General features: G+C 48.4%; 1 protein-coding gene across 1 annotated transcript in view; it reads right to left on the bottom strand.

The window, feature by feature from the left end:
• FBLN5 (fibulin 5) overlaps positions 1-20617 on the bottom strand; it is a 72402-nt gene extending 51785 nt beyond the window's left edge. Inside the window, exons 1-4 of the mRNA XM_049769845.1 lie at positions 20589-20617; positions 17175-17229; positions 16059-16110; positions 10696-11001 (exon numbers count right to left, since the gene is read on the bottom strand). Of these exons, the coding sequence (XP_049625802.1) occupies positions 10696-11001; positions 16059-16110; positions 17175-17229; positions 20589-20605 (430 nt within the window). The 5' untranslated portion in view covers positions 20606-20617. The remainder of the gene's footprint in view (positions 1-10695; positions 11002-16058; positions 16111-17174; positions 17230-20588) is intronic.
• Positions 20618-20916: the final 299 nt, after the last annotated feature.

The following is a 20916-nucleotide window of genomic DNA, read 5'->3' as shown; positions in this document are numbered from 1 at the left end:
CTCCTTTCCGTCCTTCCCTCCTTCCATTCCTTCCTCCCTCCATCCCTTTCTCCTGTTTATCTACTTTCTTCTTTCCCTCTCCTTTATCCCTTTTCCCCCTCTTTCACAATTTCTTTTGCCATCTCCTTTCCCCCCCTCTTCTTTTCTTCCTCTATCTTTTTACTTTCATCCCTCATTTCTCTTCTTTCCCTGAAAATTCCTGCTTCCAGATGCTATGGAGAAACAGCATGTCCAGGTACTTCCCACCAGACAGTCCAGCCCCTACACCAAGCCAGTCTCCAGATATGGTCCTGCACCCCTCACCCCAGGAGCTATGGCTGTCTGCCTCTGAGCAGGAGAAAGATTCAGGTACTGCTCTGATGAGGGGTGAGCTTAGCAGGGTCACTGAAAGGAAATTTCCTCTTTCCTCTGACCCCCCCAATCTTTCAGGTGCTATCTTTCTGGGCTAAACATTGCTTGTGCCCTAGAAACTAGAGGATGGACACAGGAATTGCTGCTTCTTCAAGGAGTGTGTGTGTGACAGCCCTGCTGTTCAGGGTATAGACCAAAGACCAGATACCCACAAACCCTTGGTTATGCTGAACAACCTGCAGCTGAGAGCTTCCATCCACCTGGTAGAGGGGGTGATTTGAGGCCAGCAGCAGTACATGATGGGGCTTGAACTCCCACAGCTCCAAAGTGAAAGATCTAAATTTTTCCACAGCGTCCAGCTACCTCCCTAGCTCCACTCCCATTCTTTGTTGGGTCTTTGAGCTAAGAAATAATCCCCAGGTGTCAGAGAGGCAATACAATGGTTAGAGCATGTGCTTAGCAGGTGCCCCACATTGTCTCCTGAGTGCAGCCCCAGAGCTCCTCAGGAGCACCAGACATGATGCTGTGGGTCCCTAATACTGCAGGACCCAGGCAACACCACATCTCAGACCTGCACCTTCAACCACCAACTCAGTTGGCCAAGTATGCTGAGTCCCCAGGTACCCTGAGCACCTCTAAGAAAGATACCCATAATAATAGATATTAATCTGAAACTTTCACTGATGATACTAGCTAGAAGTCTCCATTTGCTATTTTCATCACATTCTCTCTCTGTCTCTGTCTCTCTCTGTCTCTGTCTGTCTCTCTCTCGCTCTCTCTCTCTTACACACACACACATACACACAAACACACACACAGAGTCTATAAAATGGACGCTGCACTCATGGGAGATCTTTACTTCTTTCTCTCATTGATTTGTAACAAATATCACAGAAAGCTCAGATAATCATTTCTAATAGCTCCAGAAAGTGCCTGATAGGTGAAGAGCAGAAAGTATATTACCTGTGTGTCCAACACTGGAGAAACTGCCCCAGTCTCAGGAGTATAGACAAGATACAGACAAGATGCACATACCAGAGCCAGAGATAATACAGTGGGTAGGACATTTGCCTGTATGCGCTGACCTGAATTCTATCTTTGGCATCCCATATGGTTCCTTGAGCCCTGTCTGGAGTGATTCCTGAGTGCGGGGCCAGGAGTAATCCTTGAGCACTGCCTGGTGTGGCCCACAAACAAACAAACAAGATGCAACCACCTTGCTTTCATTTAACCTTCTCAACCATCAAAGAAGCACCAACATAGGTGTCTCCATCTCCTTTAAAATGCACGTGGCTGGCAGATCAGTCCCAGCTCTGGGTAGTGGGTAAGCTCTTGGCCATGTACATGTCCCTGCAGTCTTTGCCCTTGAGTGGACTCCTGGTCACCCGCCCATCCACAGCAAGGTTCAAGTCCTTCAGCTTCTAAAAGTCAATCCTTTCCCCATCCACTTGCAACCTCTCTTGCTTTGCTCACTCACTCCAGAAAGTAGCATGAGTAAGAAAAACACAAACAGACCAAGGACCATACAGTAAGAGCCAAAAACAAGAGAACTGCCGAGCTAAGCTCTGGGGCGGTGCCTACTATACCAAGGGCATGAAGCATGGGTGTGCCAATACGGTACTTTCTTGCAGCTCAGGTCACTTCTCAAAGCCATGCCAGCTGAGGCAGCCTGGAGTAGGGTGGAAAGAGCATAATCTCTCCTGGAGAATGATTCAGTCCAGGCAGAAGACACCATTGAGCATGCATGATAGCTAACCCCAACAAGGAGTGGGACCCAGAGAGATGGGACAGCAAGTAGGGGATTTGCCTTGTACACGAGTGACCTGGATTAGATCCCCAACATCCCATATGGTCTCCTGGTGCCCCCAATAGGAATGAGTCCAGAGCACAGGGCTAAGAGTAATCTCTGAGCTCCACCAGGTGTAGCCAAAACAAAAACCAAACAAAACAAAACAAAACCAAAAAAGGACAGACAAGGTATAAAAGGTTGCATGTCTGAGCAACCTGGACCAGAAAGGGTTAACATAAAATTCAGGTCAAGGAGTACAGACATCTATCTTCCCTCAAGAGTGGGGAGATTTGAGAAAGTAGACCATTCTTGAATTGGAGAGAGATGACAGTTCCTCAGTTCCCTGAAATGTAAGCACATGTATACACGGGTTGAATTTGTTTTGGAGACTGAAGAAGATTAGGACCTGTCTGCTCTCCAACCCCCATCCCCCAATTACTTCTCAGGTTACATAATGTTCCATTCAGTTATTAAGGAAAGAATTCATTCTATTGGAAGAAAGTCATCAAAATCCCCTAGAAACAAACTTGACAGCAGTGCAGCACATAGCAAGAGCAGGGCTCAAATCATCTGCATCTTTGAAGTAGTGAGTGTAAGCATAAATAATATTCCAAAATCATGTTTCAAAACATGGCAACTACTTACAAATATTTTTAAATTACTACTATATATATGATTATATTTGCTTCTATAGTTAGGACAATCACAAGAGCAGCTAAGGGTACTGTGGTTTTATTGTGAACATAATAGGAAATATGGTTAAATTTCATTAAAAATTAGATGAGGCAAAAAAAGCTAAAATAGCTCATTGGAATTTTAGCCACAGACCCAAATATTCTAGTATCTCTTCTGTTTACAGATAAGAAACTTAGAACACAGAGATCAAGTGAATTTCTTTTTTTGCTTTTGGGTCACATTCAGCAATGCTCAGGGGCTACACCCAGCAGTGCTCAAGAGACTGTATGGTGCCAGGAATCAAACGCAGGCCTTCTGCATACAGAGCATGCGCTCCACCTCTTTAAACCATCTCATTGCTCCCAATCCAACTGACTTTATTTGTTTGTTTAGTTTGGGGGCCACACCCGGGGCTTAATCCTGGCTGTATACTCAGGGCTCACTCCTGTTGTTGCTCAAGGGTCCAAAAGGGATGCTGGGGATTGAGCCCAGGTTGGCCCCCTGCAAAGCAAGCACCCTACCCTCGGTATTATCTTTCTGGCCCCAAAGTGACTTTCTTGTTTTTATTTTTTTTTTTTAATTTCTGACTATATGGTGATGCTCAGGGGTTACTCCTGACTCTGCACTTGGGAATTACTTCTGGAGGTGTTCAGGGAACTATATTAGATGCTGGAGATCTAACCTGAATAGACCCCATGCAGAGCAAGCACCCTACTTGCTGTACTATGGCTCTAGCTCTCCAAAGTGACTTTCTTAATGTCACATATCCAATAACAATCCTTTTTCTTTAACCTTTCTAAGCACAGCACTCCCCAACTGTGTAGACGGGACAGTTCAGTGCTCAGAGGACTCTAGGTAGAGGACATGCTGGGGGACTAGATGCATGGCCTCCACATGCCAGGCATGTGTTCCAGTCCTATGAGCCATAGCTGTGCTTCTGGTCCTAAGTCCACTTCTCTAATTAGTTATTGTGACTTTTTGGCTTCTTTTGAGGTTTTGGACCACACCCAGCAGTGTTCTGGGGCTACTTCTGGCTCTATGCTCAGGGGTCATTTCTGGTTCAGTGCTCAGGGGACCATGCAGTGCCAGGGAGCAAAGCCAAAATCCTGATACGCAAAGCATGTTCTCAGCCTGTTCCCCTCTCTCTGAGCCCTACATCAAGTTCTAGCATAGGTTACATCCATGTAATCTGTAAAATCATTTTGTTCAATTTTTCTTTTATTTCCAGAGGAATCTCTCAAGCACTGCTCAAGAGATCCAGCATCCCTCCTGGTGATTTTTGGCCTCTGGGCCAGAATTTTTTTTATAATATTATGTCTTTTAATATATATATATATATACATATATATGTATGTATATATTAACACCATGGTTGCAAAGTTGTTCATCTATTAGATTTTTTCCCACATATATATAGTTGTTCATGAGTAAGTTACAGTCATACAATGTACAACAACCTACACCGGTTTGCATTTCCCACCACCAATGCCAACAGTTTTCCTTTCACCCTAGGCCAGAGATTTAATGCAATGACTCAGGAACACACAGTTGCTTGAGAGTGTCTTGGATCATCCTAGAAGTCACACCCAGCAGTGACTGGGGATCCCAGTGGTGTCAGAGACTGAACCTCAGCTGCATCCCAGACATCAACCTTCAGCCCAGTTTTTGTTTTCAAATAGACCACAGGAATAATGCAGAGGTTAAAGTACTTGCCATGCATGTGACTGCCTGTGGGTTGGGTCCTCAATACCTTACGGTTCCGCAAGCATAGAATGAGGAGTAGCCCTCATGCAGTTGTGACCCTCCAAACCCAAAATAAATGAGGAAATAGCTTTAGTCCAGCCAGTGAAGGGAAAGAGGACACAGGTGGGACATGGGGGGTAGGGGGCTACAGAGCTCAGGTTACTGTGAGGACTACCAGGGGGTAGTTGGGCATCCCCAGAAGTGGGCCTCACATCCATGGCTCAGCCCTGTCAGCTCCAGATTCTGCTGTGCCCAGCTTTTAAAGACCTTGACTTCGACCCATTTATTTGCCTTCTGTCTCATCTGGGGTCTTGATCTCAACTCACAACCCTGAGCTGTAGGGAAAAGTAAGAAGGGGGCCAAAGAAGACGGTTTGATCCCCTGTACCTCATAATGTCCCCAAGTTTCACCAGGAGTGATCCCAAAGTATAAAGCCAGAAATAAGCCCTGAGCATAACCAGGTATAGCTCCAAAACCAAAAAAGGAAAAATAGGTAGAGAAGCAAAGGGACTGAAGTTTCTCTGTGGGTTTGTCCTTGTTTTAGCCACAGGACTGGTACAAAGAACTAACTTCCCAATGTTTAACAGCAGAATTTATCCTATGACTTTGCAGGCAACTCAACAAACTTGATCAGTCTCAAGGATGAAGCTAGGCAGAGCCATGAGAAGGCTGCAGGGGGAGCGTGTGTCATACTCCATAGTAGGGAAGAGAAAGAATAAAATGATGATCATTCCAGAGGTAGGATGCCTGTTTTACATGTAGGTAATCTGGGTTCAATCCTCACTACCCCATAAGGTCCCCGGAGCAATCACTGAAGACAGAGTCAGGAGTAATCACCACTGGGTGAAGCCCTCAAACCAAACCAAAAACAAAATAAAAGATGAGGCTGCTGACACTCATTGTCAGACAGTAAGAAGCTTTCAGCTTCTAACAGAATAGCATTCCATTGTGTAGGTATGTCCCAAAGTTTCTGTGTCCAATCGTGCATGGTCAGATCTAGAGAGGATTGTGTGAAGTGAAGTTAGTCAGAAGAAGAGGGACTGATGCAGAGTGATCTCCCTCAGATGTGGGATCTAACAAAATGCAGTAAAAAAAAAAAAAAAAAAACAAATACCCAAAGGCAACAGAAAAGGAAAAACAGTTGGTTTCAGCAGGAAGCATTTCACCCGAAGAGGGTATGACTGGGTAGAAAACTGGGAAAGGGACGTGGGACAGTGGTGGAGAAAAGTTGAAATTGAAAGTTGAAATTGATGTTGGCTATTGTGCCGGCATATTTTACACATGAAACCTTGCTATGATCATTGTAAGTCAGAGTGCATAAAATAAAGTAAAAATAAAGTAAAAAAATAAGATAACATTGGGGCTGGAGTGATAGCACAGTGGAGAGGATGTTTGCCTTGTGCCAGGCCAACCTAGGCTCAATGCCCGGCATCCCAATGGTTCCTGGATCCTGCCAGGAATGATTCTTGAGCTCAGAGTTAGGAGTAAACCCTGAGCACTGTTGGCCCCAAAACAAGCAAGCAAGAAAGAAAAGGAAGACGGCCTGGAGAGATAGCACAGTGACATTTGCCTTCCAAGCAGCCGATCCAGGACCAAAGGAGGTTGGTTCGAATCCCGGTGTCCCATATGGTCCCTCGTGCCTGCCAGGAGCTATTTCTGAGCAGACAGACAGGAGTAACCCCTGAGCACTGCCGGGTGTGGCCCAAAAACCAAAAAAAAAAAAGAAAAAAAAGAAAAAAAAAGAAAGAAAGAAAGAAAGAAAAGAAAAGGAAGACAAAGAAAGACAGACAAGAAGGAAGGAAGGAAGGAAGGAAGGAAGGAAGGAAGGAAGGAAGGAAGGAAGGAAGGAAGGAAGGAAGGAAGGAAGGAAGGAAGGAAGGAAGGAAGGAAGGAAGGAAGGAAGGAAGGAAGGAAGGAAGGAAGGAAGAACCTTTCTTTGCATCATCACCTCCAGTCTCTAGCTGCTTTCTCTCTGAGTTTTCTTGTGTGAAGCTCCACATAATTGTGGATAGGACATTTCTGCATCATCTGTAAAATAGGCATTGCTGTGCCTATTCAACAAATGGGAAAACCGAGCCCCAGTCTCACAGCTAGAAAGTGGTCTGGCCAAGTAAGAATTAAGCTTTCTCTGGCCTTCAAGTACCAGTCTTCTCCATGCCTGGCATTCCATCTTCCCACCTCTGCCTTCTTTTCAAACATTGGCAGGACTTACCAGAAGTTAACTAGTACTGTAGTACTTTTGTCTGTGTCTTATCTCCCTACTTGGTTGTATGGTCTGGAGAGAACCTCGGGTCTTTGCCCATACCCCCTACCCTCTAAGCAAGCCTCAGACAGAGTTGGCATCAAAAGCTGGCACCAAAAACATGAATTGAATTAATATTGGCTGATTTTCAGGGGGAGGAAAAAAAAACCCTCAAGAGAAAGTCTCAGTTCAATATAATCTATTTTCCAAAAGATCTGTTTGCATTCCTTTCTGCCCAGACAGGCCCTCTGGTCAATGAGAAAGATCAGAGCCAGGGTGAGAATTAGGACTTGAAATCCCTGCAGTCTCAGATAAGACATAGCTCTAGAAAATGGGGTGCTCCAAAAGATGGCATAAAGGACTGGAGCCATAGCACAGTGGGTAGGGTATTTGCCTTACATGCGATTGACCTGGGTTCAATCCCTGGCATCCCATATGGTCTTCCAAAACTTGATTTCTTAGCAGAGAGCCAGGAGTAACCTCTGATCACTGGGTGTGGCCCCCAAACAAACAAAAATCCCAAAACAGTGGCCTAGGCGTGTTATTAGGGAGCCCCACAATTTGTCACAGAACCACTAGCAAAATCAGAATCTAAAAGGCCTCCCCAGAGAGAAGACAGGATCCCCTCAAAGGGACAGACACACAGACATCTTCCACATTCAGGAACCCAGTGCCAAATGTCCTGTCCTCAAAGGTGCCATGCTATTCTAGGAAGATTCTATAATGGGATTCTAAATCTGGGTGCCAAGCCCCTCAGTTCTGACCCCCCTTTTCCCCAAGCCTTCAGCAACAGCACTCTTCACCTCACACCAACCTCATCTTCAAGCATCTCTCAGCCAGTTCTGCACCCTCTGAATGCAGTTGCCTGTACCCATTTTTTAAGCAGCCCTCTTGCCAGTAGCTTTTTCCTCTTGGCCTAACTAATTCATCCCCTGAGAAATCAGAACCTCAAGGACCCAGGATTCAGGGGCACATTCTAACTGGCTACTAGCCCAGATCTTGCTTGGACCCAGCACCAGTTTTCTCTGTGACTCAAATTCTCTTGGCTTCATGAGCTGCCATTCCTTGGTCCCTGCTCACCCCTTCTGTCAATGCCCCCAGGGGACCAGATGGAAAAGCCAGCAGCTTGTAGGCGCCAACCTGAAACCAAACTTTGTTCCAGAAGGAGCAGCCATAGGCAATGACAGCCAACTTATAAACCAAAACAGAGAGATCGAGAAAGTCTGGCACGAGAGAGCCAGCTCCAAGCTTGTAGGAACAAGGCACCATCTAAACTGAGCATAAAGAACTACTTCCTAGGAAGTGGGTCCAAGACCCAGAAAACGTAAGTCACAGGGAAAGGGGGTATGCAATGGCATCTCCTTCCCTCACAATTTCCCCCTCTCCTGCTGCAGGCGCCTTCCTTCTCTGGGGCCTGTTCCAGGCTCATCTCTTTCATCCCAGCTCCTGGAGGCAATGGTGGAAGAAATAAGGTTCCCTTCCCTTGGTCCCTGCCCCATGACGACACCTCTCACAATGCCCAGAGGGCCTCTGTAAATCAGGAAGCAGCAGTGGGGTGGAGTTGGGGGAAGTCAAGCCCTCTGAATGCAGAATGCTGAACTTTTTGGAAAAGGACAGGCCCTGTGCCAGGCCTCACTAGGGTTCCTAGATTATCAACTTCTTACAAAAAGGCTACTATGAAGGCTCTGCAAACTCCCTTGGGACAGGTTTGAAGCCATGAGGCTATATGTTGTCACAGGGACCCTGAGATGAATCGGTTTTCCAGCCATGTTTCTTTTCTCCAGGTCTTGGATCCCCATTATGGGGTCAGTGGGAGGAAAAGCCAGAGTGTCTGAGGCTCCCTCCACACCAGGTAGACAGAGCTGCACCAGGTAGTGAAGACCCGAGCTCAAACCTTAAGCTGCCTTCACCTCCAGAACAGCTCAGGCACATCCAGCTCCAGACCTCCCAGCTGCCCAGGGAACCCTGGAGGAAAACATACTCCGACTTTTTTTTTTCTGCTTCAAAAATAGGAGAATTGCTTTTTTCTATCTGATGCCAAAGGACAAGAGCTACACTAAGTAAGTTAAGTAAGTAAACCTGGGTAGTGGGGATGGCCCAATTTCTTCCAACCACCTCCTGCTGGACGCCATACTCCTTTTCCTATGAAAATTAAGAGGTTGAGGGTCTCTGTCCAAGTGCCTCAGTCCTGCAGGATCTGCTCTCACTAGTAGGGAGTAGACATTGGGCTCCCACCAAAGCCTCAGGGCCCAGTTGGACAGACTCCATTGCCCTGCACTTGTCCATAGCAAAGGACACACCCCTACTTGACCTTGATCCCTACCTCAGTACTCATGCACTTGTGCACACACAATGGCCCTGACATAAGTCAGCATGGAGTGGGTCAAGTTCAGTTAGGGAACCATTTGTCCTGGTCCCTCTGGGTGGCGCTTGTCTGCATGTTATTTGCATATTTTTGGATGGAAGCAAACACTCACCTGTGTGAGCAAACATCGAAACTACTAAGCTTCTCTGACAGCTGGCAACAGCACCCCCACTTGGGAACCCTGACATGGGACCCCCAAAGATCCCACAATGCAAGACCAACAGGCTCTCAAATGTTTAGGCTCAAAAACGACATATTGATTCCAATGAATCTTTCCATCCATATTTATTTTCTTCACATCCTTCAGTCATTGCTAATTTTTCTGCAGGCCTTTTATGTCTGGTACCAATGAGCATAGCAGGATAAACACGAAATTTATAAAGATGCATATCACAGAGGTCTGGGACAAAAGCTCTTGCCAGCTGTGAGTACAATTGGACTAGCTTGGCACCATCCCTCCAGGCCACTTCCAGAGGCTGGAGACAGTTCTAAGACTTTAGTCTGAGCTGGAGAGATAGGATGGCAGATAAGGCACTTTGCTTGCAAGTGAAGTTAGCATTGGTTCAGTTCCTGGTACCCCTTATGATGCCCTGAGCCCCTCCAGGAATGATCCCTGAATGCAGAGCCAGGAGTAAGCCCTGAGTACCATTGAGAAGTGGCCCCCCAAAGAAAGAAAAGACAATTTTGTCTTTGGTCAGATCATAGCCAAAGGGACTGGGGGTAGGGTGTGGGTAGACCCAGGAAACTCTCCACCAGGCAACCCCAGGGCCAAGAGAAACCAGAGCTGGCAGCAAGGACATGTTCAGACCTCCTACATGGGCCTTCATGGAACCTAAGGCCTCTGGCATCCAGAGATCTACTCACACCACTGGCTGCCTTTGATCCAGTCCCTGATTTCCACCCAGAAAGTTCACCTCCTTTCCAGAACAGCTGGCCTTGGCCCTCCAGCTCCTTTAGGATGAAGGAACACTGTTGTGTTGTGTGCAGGTGGAGAGGATACGAAATGAGAGCTTGGGGCTCCCCTGTCCCTGGGACTTGTCTTCTGTACATGCCTTTGCTATTGAGAAAAAAATGTGTCTTGTACTTAAATAGTGGATAAATATCATCTTCAGATGAGTCAAAAAAGAGATGGAAATAAAGGAGACGGGCTCAAACGAGAAGCACAGTGGGGAGAGCACGTGCCTTGAAACCAGCTCATACTGGTTCAGTCCCTGATATCTCATATGGTCCCCAAAGCACTACCAAGAGTATTTCCTGAGCACAGAGCCAGGAATAACCTCTGAGTTTGTAACCACTGCCAGGTTGGCCCAAACACCCCTCCCAGTAAATAAATGAGACAGTGCCTGAGATAGCCAGTGACAACCCCAGGGGCAGGGTTCCCTGAGACTCATACTGAGAAAAGATTCAGGAGGAAGTAGATGGTTGACGGGGGTTGGCCACTGATGTCCCATTATGGGGGACCCGCTGCATGAAGGGCAAAAACATCACCCTTCACGAAATGGGAAGGTAACCGAAATAAGGGTAACTCACCCACACACTGGCTGCCTTCGTCCATCTGGTAGCCAAAGCGACACATGGCGGGCCTGGAGATGGTAGGGTAGTTGGAGGGTGGCAGCGGCGGGGCAGCAGCGGGGTAGGGACCCGAGTAGGGCGTGGAGAAGGAAGAAGAGGAAGAGGAGGAGGAAGAGCCGCCTGCAGAGGAGCCAGCCCCGGCACTCCCGTAGGGCCCACGGTACACGGGGTTGGTGCGGGGAATGCACAGGTAACCCCCGTTTTGGTTCACACACATCATGTCTCCGCGGCAGGCCTCAGGGATGGTCCGACATTCATCCACATCTGGGAGGTGGGAGAAAAAAAGGGGGGGTGAGCGCACAGCTATGGCCCAAAGGCTCCTATGCACAGTCCCGACCCCAGGCACCAGGGATCAGCTGACCACCTGCGGCTTGTCCCAGAGGCCACTGCACTCCATGCATTGGACCCAAACAGCAGTCCTTCCTTCCTTCCTTCCTTCCTTCCTTCCTTCCTTCCTTCCTTCCTTCCTTCCTTCCTTCCTTCCTTCCATCCTTCCTTTTTTTTTTTTTTTTTTTTTTTTTTTTTTTGGTTTTTGGGCCACACCCAGCGGTGCTCAGGGGTTACTCCTGGCTGTCTGCTCAGAAATAGCTCCTGGCAGGCACGGGGGACCATATGGGACACCGGGATTCGAACCAACCACCTTTGGTCCTGGATCGGCTGCTTGCAAGGCAAACACCGCTGTGCTATCTCTCTGGGCCCTCCTTCCTTCCTTCTTTCCTTCCTTCCTTCCATTCTTCCTTCCTTCCTTCCATTCTTCCTTCCTTCTTTCTTCCCTTCCTTCTTTCCTTCTTCCTTCCTTCCTTCTTTCTTCCTTCCTTTCTCTCTCTTTCTTTTCTTTCTTTCTTTCTTTCTTTCCTTCCTTCCTTCCTTCCTGTCTGTCTTCCTTCCTTCCTTCCTTCTTTCTTTCTTTCTTTCTTTCTTTCTTTCTTTCTTTCTTTCTTTCTTTCTTTCTTTCTTTCTTTCTTTCTTTCTTTCTTTCTTTCTTTCTTTCTCTTTCTTTTCTTCCTCCCTCCCTCCCTCCCTCCCTCCTTCCTTCCTTCCTTCCTTCCTTCCTTCCTTCCTTCCTTCCTTCCTTCCTTTCTTTCTTTCTTTCTTTCTTTCTTTCTTTCTTTCTTTCTTTCTTTCTTTCTTTCTTTCTTTCTTTCTTTCTTTCTTTCCTTCTTTCTTTCTTTCTTTTTCTTTTCTACTCTGGGCTCTATGCTCAGGGGACCATGTGGGATGCCAGGGACAGAACCCAGTTTGATGTTCCAGGCAAAAGCCCTACTCAATGCACTATCACTTTGGCCCCAACTGATGGGTATTTTTCACTTGTGTCTTCCACCATCTTCAAACTCACTGAGTATAAGTAGAAAGCAGCAGTAACATCTGGTCTGCCAGCAACAATAAAAGTTACTCATCTGGGGCCAGGGCAATAGCACATTGAAGAAAGTGTTTCCCTTGCATACGACCAACCTGGGTTCCATCCCTGACATTCCCCATGGTCCCTCAGCCTGTCAAAAGTGATTTCTATGTGAAGAGTCAGGAGTAATGCATGAGCACTGCCCCCATCCTGAAAAAAAGTTGCTCATCTGTGGGCACAGCAGCTCGAAGAACCCATGGCACTGATACCCTCCTCCTCCAGGGTCAAGACCCTGGGATGGAATTCAGGACTGTTCCTGCTTCTACTCAGGAGGTGTGTGTGTGTGTGTGTGTGTGTGTGTGTGTGTGTAATAGGTGTTCTGGCAGGTCCCATCCATCCAGAGTCTTGTCCAGAGTCTATTTCTTGTTTGGGAGATTATGGTGGTTTGATTGGGTCACATTGAGGATTGTTCCTAGCTCAGGCTCAGGGATTGCTCCCAACAGAGCTCAGGGAACAAGTGGTGCTGGGACCCGAATCTGGAATCTGAGCCTCCTGCATGCAAACCAGTGCTCCAATTTCTGATCCATATGTTGACCCCAAGAACGTGCTCCCTGTGGAGAAGACAGAGCTGCTTTTGTAATTCAACCCATGGTGCCTGTACTCAGGGACTTCCCCAGTCAGGCTGGAAATCTGCTGGGCAAAGCTGGAGAGGGCCAGGCCCCTTTGTGGGAAGGCAGTGTAGGCAGGCCATGCATGGAGCAGAACTCATTTGTGGCCCCCAGTGACCCACAAACCTAATCCCACCTTGGGGCCGCCTCAGCCTGAGGGTCTGCTCTGAAATTCATCTGCTCCTGCCAAAACTCACTTCCTTTGGCTGGAACCTGAAAATGTCACTCACACCTGTGGGCCAGGTGAGGATGGAGCTCATGTGTGTGAGTTCTGGGATCTATCCCAGTCACCCACAAAATTGGTTAGGTTAGATAAAAAGCCTGATGGTGGCTCCTGCATGTGAGGCACATCCTCTTCCCTGGCCTTAGATCTAAGTGTAGCCTCGATTCTTCCTGGTAGGGCTGTGTTCCACACTGTTCTGAACCTCCTGTTTCCTCCCGGCTTTTGCTGCTCTCGTAAGTGCTGTCATCTGTGCTCTGTCATATGTTCTGCTTGGTCATGGATTTTGGTTTCCTTTTCATTTGCTGAGGAGCCCTTTCTAGCATGAAATGCTGCTGCTTCCCAGCCCTGCCAACTGCCCCAAAATGCTAAACAAAGAAATGCCCAAGGACCATTTACATTCATAGTGGCCTCACCCCCATCCCTCTCCCTCCACATAAAAGGCTGCAGGTCACCAAGGGTCCCCGCCTTGAGCAGGAGCAGAGGCATGGAATGTTATAAACCCAGCAATGTCCTTGGAGTGACACTCCCAGACTTTTCCTAGTCAAGCTCTTTATGGGCCCCTTGGCTCAGAGAAATCAAATGAATATGCCAAGTCTAGCTTGATCATGTAATTCTGCTATGTCTAGAACAAGAGCCCATGAGCTGAGAAATGATGTCATAGAGCATGTGTGCTCAGGGGAAACAAGTGACTGGACCTAATGAAAAATCCAAAGATGCCCTGAGCTGAGAGTACCATCTAACCCACATCAAGTCATCTCCAACAGGCCCTGGAGCCCAACAGGGACTTTCTGCTAGCCCAGATGGGAAGTGGTTCCATATTGAGGTTCATCCAAGGATAAGAACTACCCAATGCATGTTTCTCTGAGTGCACCTCAGATGTACCTTCAGGGGTACATTATTCAGCTCTGAGCAAGAAACAAGTCCTGAAGGGAGTTAACTAGGTGATTGGACTAGAGATACAGGACAGGAGTAGGATGCTTGTCTTGCATAAGGCCAACTCAGATTCAAGTCACCTTTGCTACATATGGTCCTCAGAGCACCACCAGGGGTCAATCCTGAGTGAAATAGTTCCAGAGCATCCTCAGGTGTGACCCCAAACCAAAAAAGTAAAAACAAAAAAGAAATTTTGAGCTAAGTGAGACAGAAAAGTCAAAAAGTTGATGATCCCACTTACAAGGGACTTTTTAAAAAAATACAAACATCTCAGGCCAGAGTGATGGTATTCGTCACACAGCCAAATTGGGTTCAAATCAGCACTCTCTATGGTTTCCTGAACCATGCCAGGAGTGATCCAGGAGCACAGAGCCAGAAAGAAGCCCCTAACACAGTCAGGTTTAGCCCCTAAATAAGCAAACAAAAATGCTGAATGTCTAGAGAGAGCAGAAAGAGGTATGGAGGATGGAGAGAGACTGGTCCATCATCGTGACAAGTTTCCAGTTAGGAAGGTAGAAAATGTGTGTGGGTTGGAATACTGAGTGGCACTTTGGGGATGGCTTGAAGAGAACCTCGAGGTTTCAACTCAGAGAAATGGGAATCATGGATGTGATGGAGATATTGACAGAGACTTGCTGCAGAGATGATGGCAGGAAGTGACTGAAACCATCTTGGGCACTTGGGTGTCCACCAACCATGACACATGTCAGCTCGATTTTAGTCCCTTTTTACAACTTTCAATTCTGCTTTCTTTAGGGTCATTCCCAGCAGTGCTCAGGATTACTTCTGGCTCTGTGTTCAGGAATCACTCCCTGGTCATGCTCAGGGAACCATACGTGATACTAGGGATCTAACCAAAGTTGGCTACACTTAAGGCAAGTGCCTTAACCCCTAGACTATCTCTCTAGCTCTGCCATATCTTTTACTTCTCATATTAAAATTATGTTTTGGCTCCACTTAGCACCACTCAGGGGTTACTCCTGGATCTGTGCTTAAAAATTACTCCTGGCAAGCTCAGGGAACCATATGGGATACCAGGGATCACACCCAGGTTTACCATGTTCAAGGCAAATGCACTCCCTGCTGTGGTATCGCTCCAGCTCATGTCTTTCTATATATTTTATTTATTCCTTTTGGTTTTTAGTCTATAGTTGGCAGTGCTCAGGGCTTGCTCCTGGCTCCACATTCCGAGATCACTCACTGGTGTAGCTCTAGCGACCATATGAGGTGCCAAAGAATCTAACCTGAAGCACCTTTTCTAGCTCCAGCCCGGCTTTAATGTCTTTTTAAAAGAAGGAGAGGCACCTGGAGAGAGAATTCAAATATTTGAGCATATGCTTTGAATATAAGAGCCCTGAATTCAATCTCAGCCCTACGTGGTCCCCTGAGTACCACACTAGGCTTAACCCATAAATACTATAGGATGGGGCCAAAATGAAAACTTACTGAAGCAGATAGAAAGAAATGAATTCTGCCAATGCTTTTGGATGGAGATAGGTATTTCCCTCTGAGCCTCCATAGAGGGTGAACCTTTCCAGCACCTTATTTTCACTTGGCAGATGAGCTTTGACTTCTGACTGGTGGGAGAAGAAATATGTGTGGTTCAAGCCCTTGTGAGTGTCAACATGTCCTGGGATGCCATTGTGTCATAGCACTTACTGACCCAGAGATTCATTCAGAGTCACCTTTCACCCCTCACCATCCTCAGCCCAATTTGAGGTACAAAAAGGTGATCAGGGCTGAGATGTGATTCAGGGGTAAGCACTTGCCTAGCACATGTAAGACCCTGGGTTTGATCCCCAGAACCACTGCTAGAAAAAAGACCAAACAGAAATGCACAACCTAGAGGGCCTGAGTGTAAGCATAGTAGGTAGCCTTGCATATGGCCGATCTGAGTCCGATCTGAGTCCGATCCTTGGCATCCTATATGGTCCCCCAAGCCTGCCAGAGTGATTTCTGAGCATAGAGACAAGAGTAATTCTTGAACATCATTGGGTATGGCCAAAAAAAAAAGGAAAGAAAAGAAATGCACACCCTGAACCCACCCTATCACGACCCTGGTTTTCCACCCCTGGTCAGTGGACAGAAATTTGAAAAGAGGGTTAAGTGGGTGAGAGATAAATGTCCCCATAGAGGGAGAGCAGATGACAGCGCCTACCTAAGCATTGTCCTGTGGTACGATCCATGCCGAAGCCATTTGTGCACCGTTGCTGTGGGAAAGAAGGGATATGGGTCATTCCTCATCCTTCCCCTGTCCCCCATGAAAGCTTCCTAATCAGATCCCAGGAAGTCTGTAAAATGGGGTGAAGTTAAAAGTGCATGACACTAATACTAACTTGTATGAGAATCTCCATACACTTCTCTTTTATTCTGGTATCTTCTTACAGTGATTTTACATTTGGCATTCCTCAGTTTCCAGGCCTATAAAACATGTATACTAGCTCTTCCTATCAGCTCAGTGGAATAGGAGAGAGATTGAAAGGGAGGCTCTCATTTTTGAGCTGGACTCACTCTGAGCTCTCAGGGTACTGGATCATAACATTCTTTCAAAGTGGGGGATACTGCAGGCTCAGACCCAGGGCCTGAGTCCACCCTTCCACCTGCTCAGGATCTGGGTCCAGAGGAGTTCTCCTGGCTGACAGTTGCTTCACCCCACTCTTCAGGCTTTCTCCTTCTTGCTCCCCTCATCTCCTCCCTCTCACAGCAAAGGTGAGACTGTGGACACCCCTCTCCCAAGCCCTCCTACCTAGGAAGACCCCACACAGGGACAGTGATACCTAGACCTACGGAACCCTCTGAGACTTGGAAACTGTTTGATATAAAGATATCAAAATTCTCCCACCCCTGGCCATAGGACACAGAGGAGGTAGCAGCTGGAAACAAGAGGCAAGATGGGGTTGCAGCTGGCACAGAGACTGAGGCATTGGTTGTGCAGAGACAGACCTTGACTCTAAACCCCACCCACAATACCACCAGGAGGAGCTCCTGAGCACAGAGCCAGAAATAGTCCCCAGCAAGGCTGGATGTGGTCCAATTGCCCCTATTACCTGTTCCAAACCAAAGTGACTCTAGTATTTGGAACCCCAGATCAATACCCTTATGTTCCCTTATGGACTGTTACCTAGGCAATAGGTAACAGTTAACTGGGGTAACAAGTCTTACCCCTGTCTCACAGGAAATGCTCCCTTTAGGCCAATGTTCCCACCATCCTTGGCTTCTTCATGCATGGACACCCCTCACCCTGGTTTCTAACAGGATTCTAGAAAAATCTTACCTGTGCATTTCCAGGCCTTGGAAGACATAGAGCCAGAATGGCGGCAGTCAGTAGCCTGCAGAGAATGAGAAGCCACAATAAATACTGACATTTTCTAAGCTTTGGGCCATAGCTAATATGGATCTCACATGACCCACAACATGCTACAGCCTCACCTCCCCTCTTGCTGGGGGAGAGGGTAGACAAGTGGAGGAGGGCAGGATGCAAGCAGGAGAGGCCAAGAGAGACTCTAGACACCCCAAAGAGAATGGCACTCCTTCTACCTGCTCTCTGATTTGGACATGTGTTAGGTGGTGATTTCAAGAAAAGGTTTTTTGTCATTTTATAAAGGAAGAATCTTGGAGTTGGAGAGATTGCACAGTGGGTAGACTAGCACTTGCCTTGCATGTGGCTGAACCAGGTACGATCCCTGCCATCCCAGATGGTCCCCTGAGCTCACAAGGAGTCATTCCTGAGTGTACAGCTAGGATTAACTCCTGAGCGCTGCTAGTGTAGCCCCAAGACAATATACAAGCAAATAAACAAATAAATAAAAACAAACAAAAATTTTAAAAAAGGAAAACTCGGGCTGGAGCTCAGGACTGACAGGCAGTTCAAGCCCAGCTCTCCCTTGGCTCCCCAAACCATGGGACAGATCATCAAATTGTTGGTTCTGCACAGCGTTGGGCCCAGTATTCTAGGAGGTGCTCAGAGATCCTACAGGGCAGGCCCATTCCATGGGAAAAAGAAAAGGAAAAAAACCAAAGGCCCCCCTATGGGATCAGCAGCACATGGAGCAATTGTCTGGACTTGCCTGTGCAGGAGACACGCTGGAGCAGAGCTGTGCAAAGACTGTTCTGGGAGCACTGCTGGTGCCTGCCACCAGGCACTTTGAGTGGGGAACACAGCACAACACAGACTGAGCTACTGGGTACCAAGGAAGAAAGTCTCAGCAGCCAGCCCCGAGTTCACTCAAAACAAGCCCTAATGAAGATATGGTCTCCAGGGTCTTGGGGAGCCCAGTGAACCAGGAAACTTGGGTGGGGAGCAGGAAGATGGTACAGGAGTCTGGAGCACATGTCTGGCATGCAGGAGGCTGGTTCAATCCCCAACACCACTCAGTCTACTGAGCACTATAGGGAGCAATTGCTTTTGGAGCACAGAGCCAGGAGCAGCCCCTGAGCTGCTGGTGAACTATTAGGTGGGACTCTAAAACCAAACCAAGGAGGAAGAATTCAGAGACCAAGTCATCCACTCAGAGTCTGCACCTCTGTGGGTCACCTAGCCTACCAACTCACACATGCTCTGCCCAGCACCATGGCACAATTAACACACTCCAGAAATAGGGGTCATCTGGGCTGAAGCAATAGCACAACAGGGAGGGTATTTGCTTTGTACTTGGCTGAGCCGGGTTCGATCCCCAGCATCCCATATCCAAGCTCACAGGAGTGATTTCTGAGTGCAGAGCCAGGAGTGACCTCTGAGCACCACCAGGTGTAGCCACGAGAACCCTCTATTCTGCCTCCCTAGTCAGACCCTTCTCAAAGGTAAAGGCAGAAGCAAACATCAGCTATGCCAAACCCTGGACCTCATTATCAACAACTGGGCAGCCCAGCAACAGTCTGCTGTGTGCAGTGTTCCTTGCTCCAAGGAACCAGTGCAGGAGACCCAGGACCTGACAGGGTCTGGATGGAGGCTTTGATGAGACACCAGACAGCCATGAGAGCTGGGCAGGAAGAATCAGGCAGGTTTTCTGGAAGAGGTACTTTCAAAGGTTTCATGGGCAGCACAGCAGACGTGGGGACTCCATTGGATTCAGAAACCAGTTACTGGCCTGGCACCTTCACTCCACTCTCTGGGACTCCTTCCAAGATGGTACTCAAGCATAAGCTGGCTCTCCCTGAAACACCAGGCTCTCCGAAATGAAGGGGACCACCAGAGACACAGAACCACCCTGGGGCTGGGAAGGATGGATGGACCCACCTTCCTTATCCTCCAGAAGGAGACCTCACAATGCTCAGGTTCACCCTTTTAAGCAGGAGCAGGGCCCAAAGGACAGACACCAATGAAGGGCTCTAAGAAGAGTCACTGCCAGATCTAGGTCTGGAAGCTGTGAAGGAGCAATCAGCTGTTTATCTACCAGGCAGCAAGTAACAAGTGTCAATGTTTGCCTGTAACTTCTTTGCGGGGTTCTGGAGCCCTATCCTGAGGAGAGATCCTAACAGGTTGCAGTGCCCAGAAATCTAAGGGCTGTTGCAAAAGGCAGCAACCCCCGAGCCTCTTCCCAGTTCCTTCTGTCTTCACTCCACCCCCAAGTCTCTTGGGAAAGATCCAGTCTCCTGGGAAAGACACAGTGGGGTCTGGGGCTTCCAAACTAATTGCGGGGGGGGGGGGGTTCCACCCGGGAAATAATAGCTACACTGCCACCCTCAGTTTATCACAGAGAATTTCTCCTGGTCATGAAAATGTAGAAAAAAAAATAAATCCTAGAAAACTCCAAGAATCAACAGTTTGCAGGAATCCTGGGGCAGAATCCTGGTGCTCCTCGCTGGGGTCCGCCTGGAAGGCAGGAGGGACCACTGGAGTGCACATTGCTCCCAAACTGAGCATCCCAGGCAGCCCCACAGCATCTGGGGCCGGTGTGTCAGAAAAGCAGCAGCCCCTGTGCGGATGTCCCGGCTAGAGCTCAGTTTTCAGTGCACAAATACAGAGAGAGAGAGAGAGAGAATTTAATGCACGGAAAGCATCTATGTCTGCAAGAGTCTGGCTGGCTAAGGACCCTGCAGATGAAATCTAGATAAAGTCCTTTCAAAGCTTAAGGATGGCTTGAGCAAAACTGCAATTTCCTCCAAGAAGAGCAAAACATTCGCTTCCATGAACTTGCATCTGCAAGTCCCCGCTTTTCATTGGCTCCAAACTTCTGGGTCTCATGCGCTGCGCGACCCCACACACACACACACACAGACATAGAGAGCAAAGGCAGCCCCAGAGGCGTAGCGAGCCCACGCGCGGGTCCGACAAGCTGGTGCAGGACCAGAGCTGCGAGGGAACGTGGGGCTGGTCTCCCCGATTAACTTTTGCAATCATAGCTCGAAAGGGGTTTTGTTTCGTGGAAAACCCCGACACTCCACTCCGCAGCCCTTGCAAAAAAGCAAGAAGACGCCAGCTCCGAGGCTGCCCCGGCCCGCAGCTCCTTCTCCGGGGAAAGTGCCTCGTCGAGACCCGATCCCCAAAGAGGACTTAGAGATGCGCATTCCAGGGCGCAGCGTTTTTGTCCTTAGCGGTCCCGTTGCATCACGCGCGGACGCCTCTTGCAAGATCTCCCCGACCTAGCCAGAGCCTAGCCCACCCAACAGGGGGCTCGGGGAAGTTTCCAGACCCCGGAGGAGGTGGGGATGGGGATGGGGATGGGGTTGGGGATGGATGGGGACCCACCTCTGGAATCCGGGCATGTCGGAGGTGCGGCGCGGGCGAAGAACCAAGGCACGGGGCGTTTTTTGGGGTGCGGGACCTCGCAGCACGGGGGCCTCCGGGGGGCCGCGGGCGCGCGACGTCTCTGCTCCAGCGGGGGGCGAGCGCGGGGTGCAGAGGCCGCGGGCAGAGAGAGCCTGGGTGCCGGCCACTGGCGCGCCCACGGAACGGCACCTGGTTCTCCTTAGTCCTCGTCAGTAACTCAGCATCAGACCAATTGGAGGAGGAATGTCAGAAATGAACACTTCATTTTCCAAGTATGTTAAACAATGCAAATGGGGGCCCTCGGTCC

Source organism: Suncus etruscus, chromosome 3, assembly GCF_024139225.1.
Source record: "Suncus etruscus isolate mSunEtr1 chromosome 3, mSunEtr1.pri.cur, whole genome shotgun sequence".
NCBI classification, from domain to species: domain Eukaryota; kingdom Metazoa; phylum Chordata; class Mammalia; order Eulipotyphla; family Soricidae; genus Suncus; species Suncus etruscus.
The sequence above is the reverse complement of the archived record's forward strand: the minus strand, read 5'-3'. Positions and strand labels throughout refer to the sequence as shown.